The 14,160-nt window shown below is 47.0% G+C and overlaps 1 protein-coding gene across 1 annotated transcript; it reads left to right on the top strand.

The window, feature by feature from the left end:
• Nucleotides 1-5,935: 5,935 nt before the first annotated feature.
• Nucleotides 5,936-10,253, top strand: pck1 (phosphoenolpyruvate carboxykinase 1 (soluble)). Its single transcript, XM_061687867.1, has 8 exons — nt 5,936-6,159; nt 6,778-7,166; nt 7,528-7,715; nt 7,782-7,944; nt 8,023-8,247; nt 8,457-8,588; nt 9,373-9,468; nt 9,592-10,253. The coding sequence occupies exons 1-8, from the start codon at nt 5,936-5,938 to the stop codon at nt 10,047-10,049; spliced, it is 1,875 nt and encodes a 624-aa protein (XP_061543851.1). The 3' UTR covers nt 10,050-10,253.
• The last annotated feature ends 3,907 nt before the right edge of the window (nt 10,254-14,160 follow it).

The following is a 14,160-nucleotide window of genomic DNA, read 5'->3' as shown; positions in this document are numbered from 1 at the left end:
AATCCGTCCATCATGGCTGGCGGTCTCCTTCATCCTAGCAGAGACTCTTCTGTCACATGACACACCTGACACCTTCCTCCACCCGTTCCAACTTGCTTGGACCCGTTTCTTCACTTCCTGACCACACTCCCCATGGCTCTGGACGGTTGACCCAAAGTATTTCAAGTCCTCCACCCTCGCTATCTCTTCTCCCTGAAGCCTCATTCTTCCCCCACCACCTCTCTCATTCATGCACATATATATTCTGTGTCGCTTCGGCTAATCTTCATTCCTCTTCTTTCCAGTGCACGCCTCCATCTTTCTAACTGTTCCTCCACCTGCTCCCTGCTTTCACTGCACATCACAATGTCATCTGTGAACATCACAGTCCACGGGGATTCCAGTCTAACCTCATCTGTCAGCTTATCCATCACCACTGCAAACAGTAAGGGGCTCAGGGCTGATCCCTGATCCAGTCCCACGTCCACCTTCAATTCGTCTGTCGCACCGACAGCACACCTCACCAATGTTCTGTTGCCCTCATACATGTCCGTACATGCTGCTTCAGACCTTCTCTGTACTTGTCCATCAACATCCTCAAGGCAAATAATGCATCTGTGGTACTCTTTCAAGGCATGAAACCATACTGTTGCTCGCAAATACTCACTTCTGTCCTGAGTCTAGCCTCCACGACTCTTTCCCATCACTTCATTGTGTGGCTCATCCACTTTATTCCTCTCTAGTTCCCACAGCTCTGCACATCACCTTTGTGTACTGGGCACCAGTACACTTTTCCTCCATTCCTCAGGCATCTTCTCACGCACTAGAATTCTATTGAACAAGCTGGTCAAAAACTCCACAGCCACCTCTCCTAGATGCTTCCATACCTCCACAGGAATGTCATCAGGACCAACTGCCTTTCCATTTTTCATCCTCTTTAATGCCTTTTTAACTTCCCCCTTAGTAATCATTGCCACTTCCTGGTCCACCACACTTGCCTCTTCTACTCTCCTCCTCTCTCATTTTCCTCATTCATCAACTCCTCGAAGTATTCTTTCCATCTGTCCAGCACACTGCTGGCACCAGTCAACCTATTTCCATCTCTATCCTTAATCACCCTAACCTGCTGCACATCCTTCCCATCTCCATCCCTCTGTCTGGCCAACCTGCATAGATCCTTTTCTCCTCCTTTAGTGTCCAACCCGCCGTACATGTCATCATATGCCTCTTGTTTGGCCTTTACCCTGTGTCGCATCTCAATGTATTCCTTTCGCCTCTCCTCGGTCCTCTCAGTGTCCCACTTCTTCTTCACTAACCTTTTTCCTTGTATGATTTGCTGTACTGTGAGGTTCCACCACCAAGTCTCCTTCTCTCTTTCCTGCCAGAAGATACACCAAGTACTGTCCTGCCTGCCTCTCTGATCCCCTTGGCTGCAGCGGTCCAGTCCTCTGGAAGCTCCTCCCGTCCACCGAGAGCCCGTCTCAGCTCTTCCCGAAAAGCCGCACAACACTCGTCCTGTCTCAGCTTCCACCACGTGGTTCTCTGCTCTCCCTTTGTCTTCCTAATCTTCCTCCCCACCACCAGAGTCATCTTCTTTCCTGTCTAGCCACCCTCTCCCCTCCCACTACCTTACAGTCGGTAACCTCCTTCAGATGACCTCGTCTGCACAACATGTAATCCACCTGCGTGCTTCTACCTCCGCTCTTGTAGGTCACCCTATGTTCCTGCCTGTTCTGGAAAAAAGTGTTCACTCCAGCCATTTGCATCCTTGTTGCAAAGTCTACCACCATCTGTCCCTCCAAGTTCCTTTCCTGGGTGCCGTACTTACCCATCACTTCTTCATCACCCCTGTTTCCTTCACTAACATGTCCATTACAATCTGCACCAATTACGACTCTCTCTCTCTCTCTCTCTCTCCCTCTGTCTGGGATGCTCAGAACTACTTCGTCTCACTCCTTCCAAAATTTCTCTTTCACCTCTAGGTCACGTCCTACCTGTGGGGCATAGCCGCTAATCACATTACACATAACACCCTCAAGTTCAAGTTTCAGCCTCATCACTCGATCTGATACTCTTTTCACCTCCAAGACATTCTGAGCCAACTCTCAACCCCGACTCCAATTCTCTCATAACCCCGACTCCATTTCTCTTCCCATCGACACCGTGGTCAAATAATTGAAACCCTGCCCCTAAACTTCTAGCCTTACTTCCTTTCCACCTGGTCTCCTGGACACACAATATATCAACCTTTCTCCTAATCATCTTGTCAACCAACTCCCGAGATTTTCCTGTCATAGTCCCAACATTCAAATTCCCCACATTCAGTTGTACGCTCTGTGCTTTCCTCTTCTCTTTCTGCCGAAGAACCCGTTTTCCACCTCTCCTTTGTCTTCGACCCACAGTAGCTGAATCTCCACCGGCGCCCTGCAGGTTAACGTTGTTAACCCGGGCCACGACCGATCCGGTATGGAATTCTTTAGATGAACGCTCATTTTTAGCCGGATGCCCTTCCTGACGCAACCCTCCGCATTTATTCGGGCTTGGGACGGGCCTACAGTTTGCATTGGCTTGTGCCCCCCATAGGGCTGCATTGCTGTCATTTAACCATCCATCCATCCATCCATCCATTTTCTGAGCCGCTTCTCCTCACGCGGGTCGCGGGCATGCTGGAGCCTATCCCAGCTATCATCCCAGCTATCATCGGGCAGGAGGCGGGGAACGCCCTGAACTGGTTGCCAGCCAATCGCAGGGCACATACAAACAAACAACCATTCGCACTCACAGTCACACCTACGGGCAATTTAGAGTCTCCAATGAATGCATGGTTTTGGGATGCGGGAGGAAAGCGGAGTGCCCGGAGAAAAGCCACGCAGGCACGGGGAGAACATGCAAACTCCACACAGGCGGGGCCGGGGATTGAACCCGGGTCCTCAGAACTGTGAGGCTGACGCTCTAACCAGTCGGTCACCGTGCTGCCTCATTTAACCATATGTATTAATTATATAGTTGATTCATAATAGCAATATTTATTGTTTTACAATCATAAAGACAACTCTTTACAATATTGTGGTTAGCTTACAAACAAACCATATAAGTAACCAATCAACCAACTACCTGAGCAACTAACTAACTGACTAACAAATGAAAGGATGACAAAAACAAGCAATGAACTGACTAGCCAGCAAATACACTTACTAACCAAACAACATGAACAAATAACAACTTAACTAGCCAAGAAAAAAAAACCGAAGTCAATAGCTAGCTAACAATCTATCTGTCTGTCAGTCCGTCCATCCATCGTCCGCTTGACCGAGTTCGCCACCCTCAGCAACCACGCCACGCGTCCATCCAACCAACCAACAAATAAAGTAACACATGAACAAACGAAGTACGCAATGAAGCAGCTAAATCAAATTAACAACAAACAAATGAACCGACTAACAAATGAAAATAAACTGACAAACTAACAAACTTACTCATAAATGAAGTAACAAAAAGATGAACAAAGTATGGAATGAACTAGGTACAAAATTGAACAAGAGACAAACTAGCTAACAAATTGATGAACAAACAAACAAGCTATCGAATAATCTGACTAAGCAGCTAACAAATGAACAAACAAACTAACTTGGTGACAAACCAACACACTTACTAACAAATGAACAAACTAAGTAACTGACTAGATAGCAAACGCCTAACAAATGTTGAAAATCATTCAGTTTTCAAATCATCAGGATCGAAAAACAGAGAGTTGTCAGGGTTGAAAATCAGTTGGGTGTAAAGTCACCGAGTTTCAAAATGATTAGCATTTCAAATATTAGGGTCGCAAATGGTTGCATTGCCAAATGTTGGTGTCGTTGAGGCGATATTGCTGAGTAGAGTCGCGATGCCGTGTGCAGACGGAAGTCTTTTCATGAGTTTTGTGTTTTTACAACTTGACTGCGCGTAGTCCATAAAACACGGCACCCGGGCTCTTACGCAACACGGTCCGCACGTAGCGTGACCGCGTCGCGTTCCTTCCCGTCCGCTCGTAAATAAGACACGGAGGGCCAAGTCCGTTGGCGGCAAACGCCTTTTGACCGAGCTGCTCGCTTACATTGCCACACGCCGCCAATTTTGGGAACCTTATCTTAACCTGCTGCGTCTGGCGGCTCGCTGCACACAAATTAACGGAAGGACTAACAAATTAATGTACTGACTAACCAACAACAAATGTATCATGTATCGTCTAGAACTAAACGAACTAACTAACTAATGAAGTAACGAAGTTGATAAATAAATACAAGTAACTAACTAAAGGACATAAATCAGAATACACCATGTTTATTGTATGTATGATGCGCAACGTAGCGTATGTGACATAGTGTACATGTACACTGACTCAACTTGTCGATTGGCTCAGGCGGCGAGCCCCCCCGCGGTCTTCCAATGACAAAGTCACGCCGTCAACTTACGTCAAAGTGAGTCAAAGTTCAAAGGTAAATGCCAGGGTGGGGGTTAGGCGCAGATAAGATAGTCAATAATCAATAGGCTGTAAAGCCTTCATCAAACCACTTCGGTCAGCGGCTCGAACGCGTCCGGAATGAGTCATTCACCTCGGAACGGAACAACAGGTCCGAACACGCGCAAGGCCCCCTCGGCCCCCTCGGCCCCCTCGGCCCCGGGGGCCCCGGGAGCTCCGCCTTCCGGTGGGAGGTTCCAGAGGATAAAAAGAGCGCAACTCGGTGAGCGGCGCACACGCGGCGGATGACATCACTGTAAAGACCGGAAACACCGTAGCAAGTCAGGTCAGTCACCGTACTTCTTCAATTATGCCATTTTTACGAGTCACCTTCCTTCAACGGTCACCAGTCAGTAGGTTAGTGAGATCATTTGAGGCGTTAGGGTCCAGCATGCAGTCCATCATTCTGCATCATGGGTAGTTTTTTTTTTTTTTTTTTGTGTCATTTACTAACTCGGTTAGATGGTTAGTTTGTTCGTTCATTTATTCGTTGAGTCGGTTCACAAGCGTATTTGTTAGCGAGTGACTCGATAAACGTGCTGAGCAACACAATCAAATGAGGTTAGTCACGCTACGTCTTCTCAATATGTATCGCTATACTGTGTGCAAGATGAGGCGCCAACTTCTTTTCTTAGTTGCTTAGTTTGTTAGTAGGTTAGAAAGGTTCAAACGGGAGGTGTTCCACAGGGTCTTCTGCAGATGAAAGTACTTCTCATTCTGCAGATGAAAGTGCCGTCTCTTAGTTGTCTTATTTACCTATTGAGTCGGTCGTTTCATTGGTTGCTAAGTTTGTCTTGTGATTAGTTAGTTACCTGGTTAGTATTCATTTGTAAGTTCATTTGTTTGTGAACAGGCTCGTCGATGTGTTCGTTTGTCCGTTCATCTGGTACTTAGGTACTTGGTTTGTTGATTAGTTTGTAAGTTCATTTCTTAGTTCTGTTTATTTCATGAGTTAGTTTGTTTGTCTTGGAGTTAGTAAGTAAGGTAGTGAGTTAGTTAACGAAACGAGTCAGTCAGCCTCTTACTAGCTTACCTGCTTAATTACTTACACACGTTCGTTCATTCATCTGCTAGTTAGTAATTTCATTTGTTCAATAGTTGCCTTGTTAGTTTGTCCATTTTTTGGTTAATTTATAGGTTCGTTTGTTAGTTAGTGAGTTAGTTTGTTGGATAGTCAGCCAGTTAGTTCATTATAGTTCCAATTATTCATTGTCTGGTTGTTTCGTTACTGGTTGGTTATGTAGTACATTTTTAATTTAGTAAGTTTGTAAGTCATGCTTCTTGACAATGTGAGGTGGTTATTGAGTGAGTGAGTGAGTGAGTTAGGTTGGTTTGTTGATTTTTTTCATCTGGTAGTTAGTTGCTAAGTACCCGTTTGTCACTTCTTCTCGGACCTTCGCACGTTCTTCCTCCTCCTCCTCCTCGGGCTCCGTGCTCGCCACGCAGTGGATCGCGATGCCTCCTCAGCTGGCGTCTCCGAAGCGGGACGGGCCTCGGGTGCTGCGGGGCGAGCTGAGCGCCCTGAGCCCGGCCGTCGGGGAGTTCGTGGAGGCCAACGTGAAGCTCTGTCAGCCGGACGCCCTCCACATCTGCGACGGCTCCGACGAGGAGAACCGGACCGTCCTGGCCCAGCTGGAGGAGCAGGGCGTGATCAAGAAGCTGCCCAAGTACCGCGACTGGTAGGCGGAGCGCACGGCACGTCAAAGCCAGCGCGAAATCTGGCATCTTGAGTCTGTCGAGGATGTTTTTGCTTGTTCCTGAATAACAGAGCTGGAAGAAAACCCCTGAGACCGGTCAGTCCAGTCCCCACGCACGTTAAACACCAGACATCATATGAAAGTACCGACTGAACTGTTGAGACGTCACGCCGTAGTTTTGTCCCGCTTTCCACATTTCCTTCACTTTTCACTTGCGGCGTCTGAATATTGTGGTCCGCATTTTCCTTACCTGTTGTCGGTGTCCCAATACTTTTGTCCAAACACCACATTTTCTTCACTTTTCACGTCCAGTAAATGTCCCAATACTCCATATTTTTGACTTGCTTTTTTAAATTCACAAATTCCCGTACTTTCTTCACTTGCTGTACATATGTTGTCCCAAGTCACCATTTTCATTATTTTCACTTTTCATGTCCTGTAGGTGGCCCAATACTCCAACTCCCCCCAAACTCCACATTTTCTGAATGTTGTTTTGTTTTTGGTCCCAATACTTTTGTCCAACTCCATATTTTCACTGCTGCAGGTGTCCCAATACTTTTGCCCCTCAACTCGATCTTCTCCCCCCCCCCCCCCCCGCAGCTGGCTGGCCAGGACGGACCCTCGCGACGTGGCCCGCGTGGAGAGCCGGACGGTGGTCGTGACCCGCGACCGGCGCGACGCGGCGCCCACCCCTCTGGAGGGCGGCGTCAGTCAGTTGGGTCGCTGGATGTCACCCGAGGAGCTGGACAAAGCGGTCGCTCGGCGCTTCCCGGGCTGTATGAAGGGTCGCACGATGTACGTGGTACCCTTCAGTATGGGACCGATCGGATCGCCGCTGTCCAAGATCGGCGTGGAGCTGACCGACTCGCCTTACGTGGTGGCCAGCATGAGGGTGATGACCCGGATGGGGAAGGCGGTTCTGACCGCCCTCGGGACCGGCGACTTCGTCCGCTGTCTGCACTCCGTCGGCTGCCCGCTGCCACTTCAAAGTACGTACAGTAGAATCCTCTCACGAATTGTCTCAAGTCAGACGGGTCACCAATTTTAGAACTCGGGTTTTACGATTGGTGACTGGTTGGCAGAGGTGGGAGTAAGTCACGTACGTGCAAGTGATGAATAAATCTCAAATCTCGAAGTTCCAAGTTACTGTGGCAAAAATCAAGCAAGTCGAGTCGAGTCCTCCACGAAATTTCAAGTTACTCGGGTTAAACAAGTCATAAATGAAGTCATACGGTCTTGCTCAATCACAGCATGTATTCGCAGCGGAGGTGGGGACTCGAGTCACATGACTGGACGAAGCCCACCTCGGCTTCCTCCAGGCAAGTAAGACTGCATGTTTCCTGTCTTCAGGGCCTTTGGTGAACAACTGGCCTTGTAACCCCGAGCAGACCCTGATCGCCCAGATCCCAGAACACCGGCAGATCATCTCTTTCGGGAGCGGCTACGGTGGAAATTCCCTGCTCGGCAAGAAGTGCTTCGCCCTACGCATCGCCTCACGTCTCGCCAAGGAAGAAGGCTGGCTGGCAGAGCACATGCTGGTAGGACGCTGAGCCGTCTACCGGAGCCCACCCCGGAGAACTCTTATTGACTTGTGTCCCGCTCAGATTCTGGGCATCACCGACCCTTCGGGCCAGAAGAAGTACATGGCGGCCGCGTTCCCCAGCGCCTGTGGGAAGACCAACCTGGCCATGCTGAGCCCCACGCTGCCCGGCTGGAAGGTGGAGTGCGTGGGAGATGACATCGCCTGGATGAAGTTTGACCACCGAGGTTAGGAACCACCAGGAGCATCCAGTCCCTTTCCAATGTCTTATTTTCTTATCGCTCCCGTCATTCCCTTCCCACCAGGTCACCTGCGAGCTATCAATCCAGAGAACGGGTTCTTCGGAGTTGCACCTGGCACCTCCGCCAAGACCAACCCCAACGCCATGGCCACCATTGCCAAGAACACCATCTTCACCAACGTGGCAGAGACCAGCGACGGCGGCGTGCACTGGGAGGGCATGGACGAGGTGTTGCCAGAGGGTGTCACCGTTACTTCATGGAAGAACAAACCATGGAGCCCGGAAGATGGTGAGAGAGAGAGAGAAAAAAAAAACAAGGTCAAAAAAAAAAAAAAAAAAAAAAGCAGCATGATTCGTTGATCAGAATCAGAATCATCTTTATTTTGCCAAGTATGTCCAAAAAACGCACAAGGAATGTGTCTCCGGTAGTTGGAGCCGCTCTAGTACGACAACAGACAATTGACAGAGGATATAAGGCAACTTGGCTCGTTTGTTTAGGAGAACCTTGCGCCCACCCCAACTCCCGCTTCTGCGCTCCGGCCGATCAGTGCCCCATCATCGACCCGCTGTGGGAATCGCCTGAGGGGGTCCCCATCGAGGCTATCATCTTTGGAGGACGGCGGCCTGAAGGTGAGCCGGAATGACTCTGGGTTCCAGACGCCATTTGTGGTACTTTCAGCGTCGTTTGCATGTGGCGATCTGCTAAGTTTGACCCCAATCGGGCTCCTGGAGCCAGCTCCTCTGCGTTCTTTGACGCAGAGATACAGTAGCGATAGACATCCATCCGTCCATCCATATTCTTCGGTTTATCTGGGTCTGGATTGTGGAGGGCAGCAGTCTCAGTAGGGAAGCCAGACTTCACTGTCTCCTCATCTAGGTTATAGCGATAAGTTAGAGCGATAAGTCATAGGTCGGAACCAGAGTCATGGTACAGTTCCGAATGAACTCCTATCCACTCCTACACAGTTGTAAAAGCAATCCGAACTTAATCTGCTCCATCCATCAAATTACTCTATCAGATTTTACCCTAAAGGGCTCCTGTAGCTGGCTTCTCTTTGAAGTCTGGGATACCTTAGTACTATCTCTCCATCCATTTTTTTCCCCACTTGTCCGAGTCCTGGTTGCAGGTCCAATCTGCCTTTCTCAAGCTACCTCCTTTAGCACCACGGGGGGAATAAGTCGACATTTGTAGTCCCTCCAATGTATCGTAGGTCTGGTCCGAGGTCTCGGGATAGCGGCAAACAAACTCCTACGCGGTTGTAAAAGCAATCTGAACATGATAGGCTACATATGATTACATCAAGAAAGAAACTAATTTACAGACCATTCAGACCAGAGAAAGTGAACTATAGATGTGAAAGGTCCCTTTAAGAGTCCACGATCTCATGACTAAATCTTTCCTCTTGGTCTTCAGGCGTCCCGCTGGTCTTTGAGGCGTTCAGCTGGCAACACGGCGTCTTTGTTGGAGCTGCCGTGCGTTCGGAGGCTACCGCAGCAGCTGAACACAAAGGTACGTACCATAAGACGTTTTCGACTTATTCGTGATTTGCATATATGTGACTTGCTCCCACCGCTGGTAAGAAGTCCCGCGAACAACGGTGGTCAACTGACGTCTCCTCCTTCCGCGTCCTAGGCAAGGAGATCATGCACGACCCATTCGCCATGCGTCCCTTCTTCGGCTACAACTTCGGCCACTACCTGTCGCACTGGTTGAGCATGGCAGAGCGTCCCGGTGCCAAGCTGCCCAAGATCTTCCACGTCAACTGGTTCCGCAAGAGCCCTTCGGCCGGTTTCCTTTGGCCCGGTTTTGGCGAAAACATCCGTGTCCTGGACTGGATGTTCCGCCGGCTGAACGGTGAGGCCGGAGCATTGCCCTCTGCCGTGGGCTACCTGCCGTGCCATGATTCCTTAGATCTGGAGGGCCTGAGGGATCCCGTGGACCTGGACCAGCTCTTTGCTCTGGACCAGGAGTTCTGGCAGAAGGAGGCGGAAGACGTCGGGAAGTACTTCGCCACGCAAGTAAACGAGGACCTTCCCGCCGAGGTGGCGAGGCAGCTGGAACTCCTTCGGCAGAGGGTCAACCAGATGTGAATTTTTTGAAAAATTAGTTGTCTCGAGAAAATTCTACACATTCCCTTGGATGGGATCTTCAATTCGCATGGTAATCGTTTTTGGCTAACTGCGAGTAATTCAAGGTGATTTGTTTTTGATTGGAAGTTGAGTGAAGAAATGCATATCCAGTAAATCCCGGTTTATGCCGGGGATGCATTCCGGACCGACCCACCAGAGGTGAAAATCTGCAATATAAAGAGAGCGCATAAAAAAAAAACCCATTGTTTTCATAGTTTTACAGGTTTTAGGAACCGAGCGTTGCTGCAAATAGCAAAAAAAAAAAAAAAAAAAAAAAAAAACAACAACAAAAAAACAGTAATGAACAAAAACTGTTTGTGATTTTCCAGATGAATAGTTTCAACCGTAGATATAAAACAAACAATGATCCCCAACACTTTAATATCATTTCATATTCATCTTAAAAGATTACCCTTAAAAATTCTCATTTCATTCTGAAGAAATGCGCCAGAAGAGCACGTGTAGCATAGCAAAAGCATACACATGCGGTAACTTCTGCTCACAACCCAGGCTAAACTTGGCTCCTCCCCGACATACAAAGATTTTCGTCTCTCAGTGGAGATGCCCTCCTTGACCCCAATTACTACTTTCCTATTATCCAGCAGCTTTGCGCCTTTTGTGAGTTTTTCAGCAAATGGTTAAAAAGCGAATTTGTAAACAGCAAATTTGCGGGTGTTCACTGTATTGCCCCACTGATTGGTTAGCATTAAATGCTAACTGCTAGCAGCAGGATTTCACTCTATTCCCGTCTGAATGGTTAGCATTCAATGCTAACTGCGTCCCTCCTAAATGTTTGAATGGTAAGTCATATTTGAAAAGCATCCAAAGATGACTTTAGGTGTCTTTTTTTCTCTTATTTTATCATCACCTCATTCATTTTTATATATATCTATATAGTATATCCATTTTGCCAACATTTGGTGTAAATCTGATGTGGAAACATTTGTCTGTGTTACTGTAATAAACACTGAAAAACACTTTGTATGGTTTTTGTCGTTTCCTCAAGCAGCTCACCAACATACAATTGTTGACTTGGAACAAAGCGTAGGAAAATCGCTTGGGCCCCGTGCAGCTTCAGCGAGTCCAAAGACTCCAACTGACATATTTGACTCCGCCTGCAGATCAAATGGATCGTCTCGTTTTACGATGGTACGATTTATCTTTATTTCCCTGATAAATAAAACCGCAGAGTTGCGCTCGAGAGCGTTTCGCAAGTCTCGTTACGTCGTCGTGAAAATCCTTTCAAGTTTAAGAGACGACGTGCGCGTAAACAGCAAAAGCACTCACAGTTAAATATGTACGGCGATTAGAGGTGAATTCAATATCATTAAATATCACGTAAACGTGCTACATTGCAGCGCGTTCGGTACAGTAGTGGTGAATAGAAATGAAATAGAATAGAAATGCGCCATACGTATTAGTTGTAGAAGTAGTAGTAAATGCAATGGACTGTAAATATGCAACATTCAATAAAAAAAAAAAAACCCAAAGAAATCATGTGTCGTAATGTGTCATTGACTCTTAGTTAAATCAGTGGCGAGGAAGAGGCCAACTAAACACTTATGCAATGTTTAATAGATATATTTTTTAATCCTATATGGGATGTGTGTCACTTGAAATGGAAATAGAGTGTCCAAAATATTGGAAACAGGCCTTCAATGGGCGTTTGGGTTTTGGGGCAAATCAAAAATAAGGGAAATCTGCGATCCGTACTTATATAATATATAATCTAATAATATAAAATATAATATATAATCCTCACGCTCACTTAAACCTTGAACGACATTCTTATTATTTGCCGCCATCCAAAAGTCGGCATGTTAGTTTTTCTCTGCTTTTAGAACTTCCAACTTCGCCTCTTGAAATATGCAGTGGAAACCTCTGCTGTCATGAGGACTCCGTCGCAGGAAATCGGACTAAAACGCAATCGTACGAAATCCAAAACAATATTTCCAAGGGGAAATGCTGTAAATGCCATGAATCCGTTCCACTCACTCTAAAATATTAACACAAAACACATTTGATAGACAATAACTACATCTTTATGTCCAGAAACAGTGTGGAATAAATGTAGATTTATCATCACGTTTGCCTTTATTGAAGACTCTTGATGGCGTTTTGGACGAGGAGGCGAGAGAGGAGGACCCTTTCCGAGTTCTTTCTCGAATTCGATGGCGTCTTTCGCCTGCTTAATCAAATGGCCGGCACCGGAACCTTCTGCCGTGCTGCGTCAAAAGATGACGGGGCGTATTCCACGAGGCTTCCGATGAAGAACGAGTCAGGCGTTTTGGGGGTTGTTTTTTGTTGTTGTTTTTTTTGTGTGTGTGTGCAAAAACCCCGGGATGTTCGAAAACTGGGACAAATTTTCGACCAAACAAAATTGTGGAAAATCAAATGGGATTTAAACTAGGGCATACGAAAACCGAGGTTCCACTCTGTCAATAATATACTGAATATATTCAAATTGGAACTTTTGGTCCATTTCGTGGCCGCTTTTGGCCAATTGTTCCTTTTTTTGTTGGATTCCTTCTTATTTACTGGAGTGAATCATCCAATTTGGTTCGAAGCGATTCCATTCTCGACTCAACACTTGAAAATGTACATTTCACACGTCATCGCTCGTCCATTTTTGGAGCGGGGAGCAGTTTCATCAAATACGGGTCTCCTGCGCTCCGAGGGAGCAAATGCAAGACGCAACTTTGATTTGAAGAAGTGGACACACCCTCTGCCGACAGTGACATTTGAATTGAACAGATGAAGGGAAAAAGATGGTACGGGTACTGAGAATATATTTTGGAATATCATTTTTAGATTGATTTGACGGGTGAAAAAAAAGTCAACAAGAGGAGATTTCATACCAAGGACAAGAACTCATATTAGTTTACGCATTAAAAGTAAAAGGGGGGAAAAAATGTCTCCAAGCAAGCTGACAGGTAGTCAAACGGAAGAAGGCCCTCAGGTGACGTGAAGTGATGAAGCAGCGAAAGTCTTCTTCACTGTTGTTGTTGTTCTCCACCTCTTGCGTAACACGTCAAGATAAAGACGGCGGACAAAGTTAATCATCACCGACTTGTTTTCGACAGCTCGTCTCGGCTTCGGGACTTCAGGGAAAGGTGCCAAAAAACAACCGCTGCCAAAACTCCCGTAAACGTGTGGATTAGCGCTCACCAATGAGGACGCGGCACAACCAAACGGGAAAATGCAATTAGAAATGAGACATTGCGTGGAAATGCTTAAGGAGCCTGAAGCTGCATTGAAAGGCTGTGGAAGTTGGGATGTTTGGAATTGACCGGGAAAGGTGGAAGATGGAGGTCCATTTCTTAAGTCTCTTCATTTGGGAATTTCACTGTCAACCTTTTTGGAATGGGATCAATAGTTGTTCCCGAGATGTCCGGAAGTTTGGATCGGTGGAGAACTGTGGAAGGAGGAGGCAAATGCGTCAAAGATTCCTTCCGTTTGGACAACCGCATCACTGTGCCTGAACGTGTGCTAGCTTCATGCTAACACACAATGTGAAACTCCACTGGCGGGCTAACGAATAGCATCTTTGTCGCGGTGTTACAACCCTTTAAGCTAGAAGATATTAGAACACAAACGTGTTGACAAACAATGTAACAGTGCGCACAGTCACGTATTCTTTATCCTCGGCGAAGAACGACCACTCTTTTAGCGCGGGCCCGCTGAGGAGCTGTGACCGGGGGCAGTCTTGATGAGACTGCCCCCGGGTGGCCAGAAGGAGCGGCGTCAATTGATGTCAAGTGAAAACAATAACGGTTGCATTCTTTCCCATTTGATTCAATGATGTCACGACTGTATATTTTTAGTCCGATATTCTTGAGTGCTATCTTTCAAAAACAAAGCTTGGAAGATGAATTTGTGTCTTTTAATATCCTCTGAAGCGCAGTGAGGACGCGGGGGCAACGGAAACATTCCATTATGAGCACAAAACGCAGGAAACGTGGACAAAATGCACATTTGTGGCCACCACATATGAATAACGCTACGTGCAATTGTGAACACCGCTGGAGATAAAATGGGAAAGGCAAAATACTCATTTGTGAATCTTGATATG

The sequence above is a fragment of the Phycodurus eques genome, chromosome 10, assembly GCF_024500275.1.
Source record: "Phycodurus eques isolate BA_2022a chromosome 10, UOR_Pequ_1.1, whole genome shotgun sequence".
Taxonomy (NCBI): Eukaryota; Metazoa; Chordata; class Actinopteri; order Syngnathiformes; family Syngnathidae; genus Phycodurus; species Phycodurus eques.
This window is presented reverse-complemented; position numbering and strand designations above follow the sequence as displayed.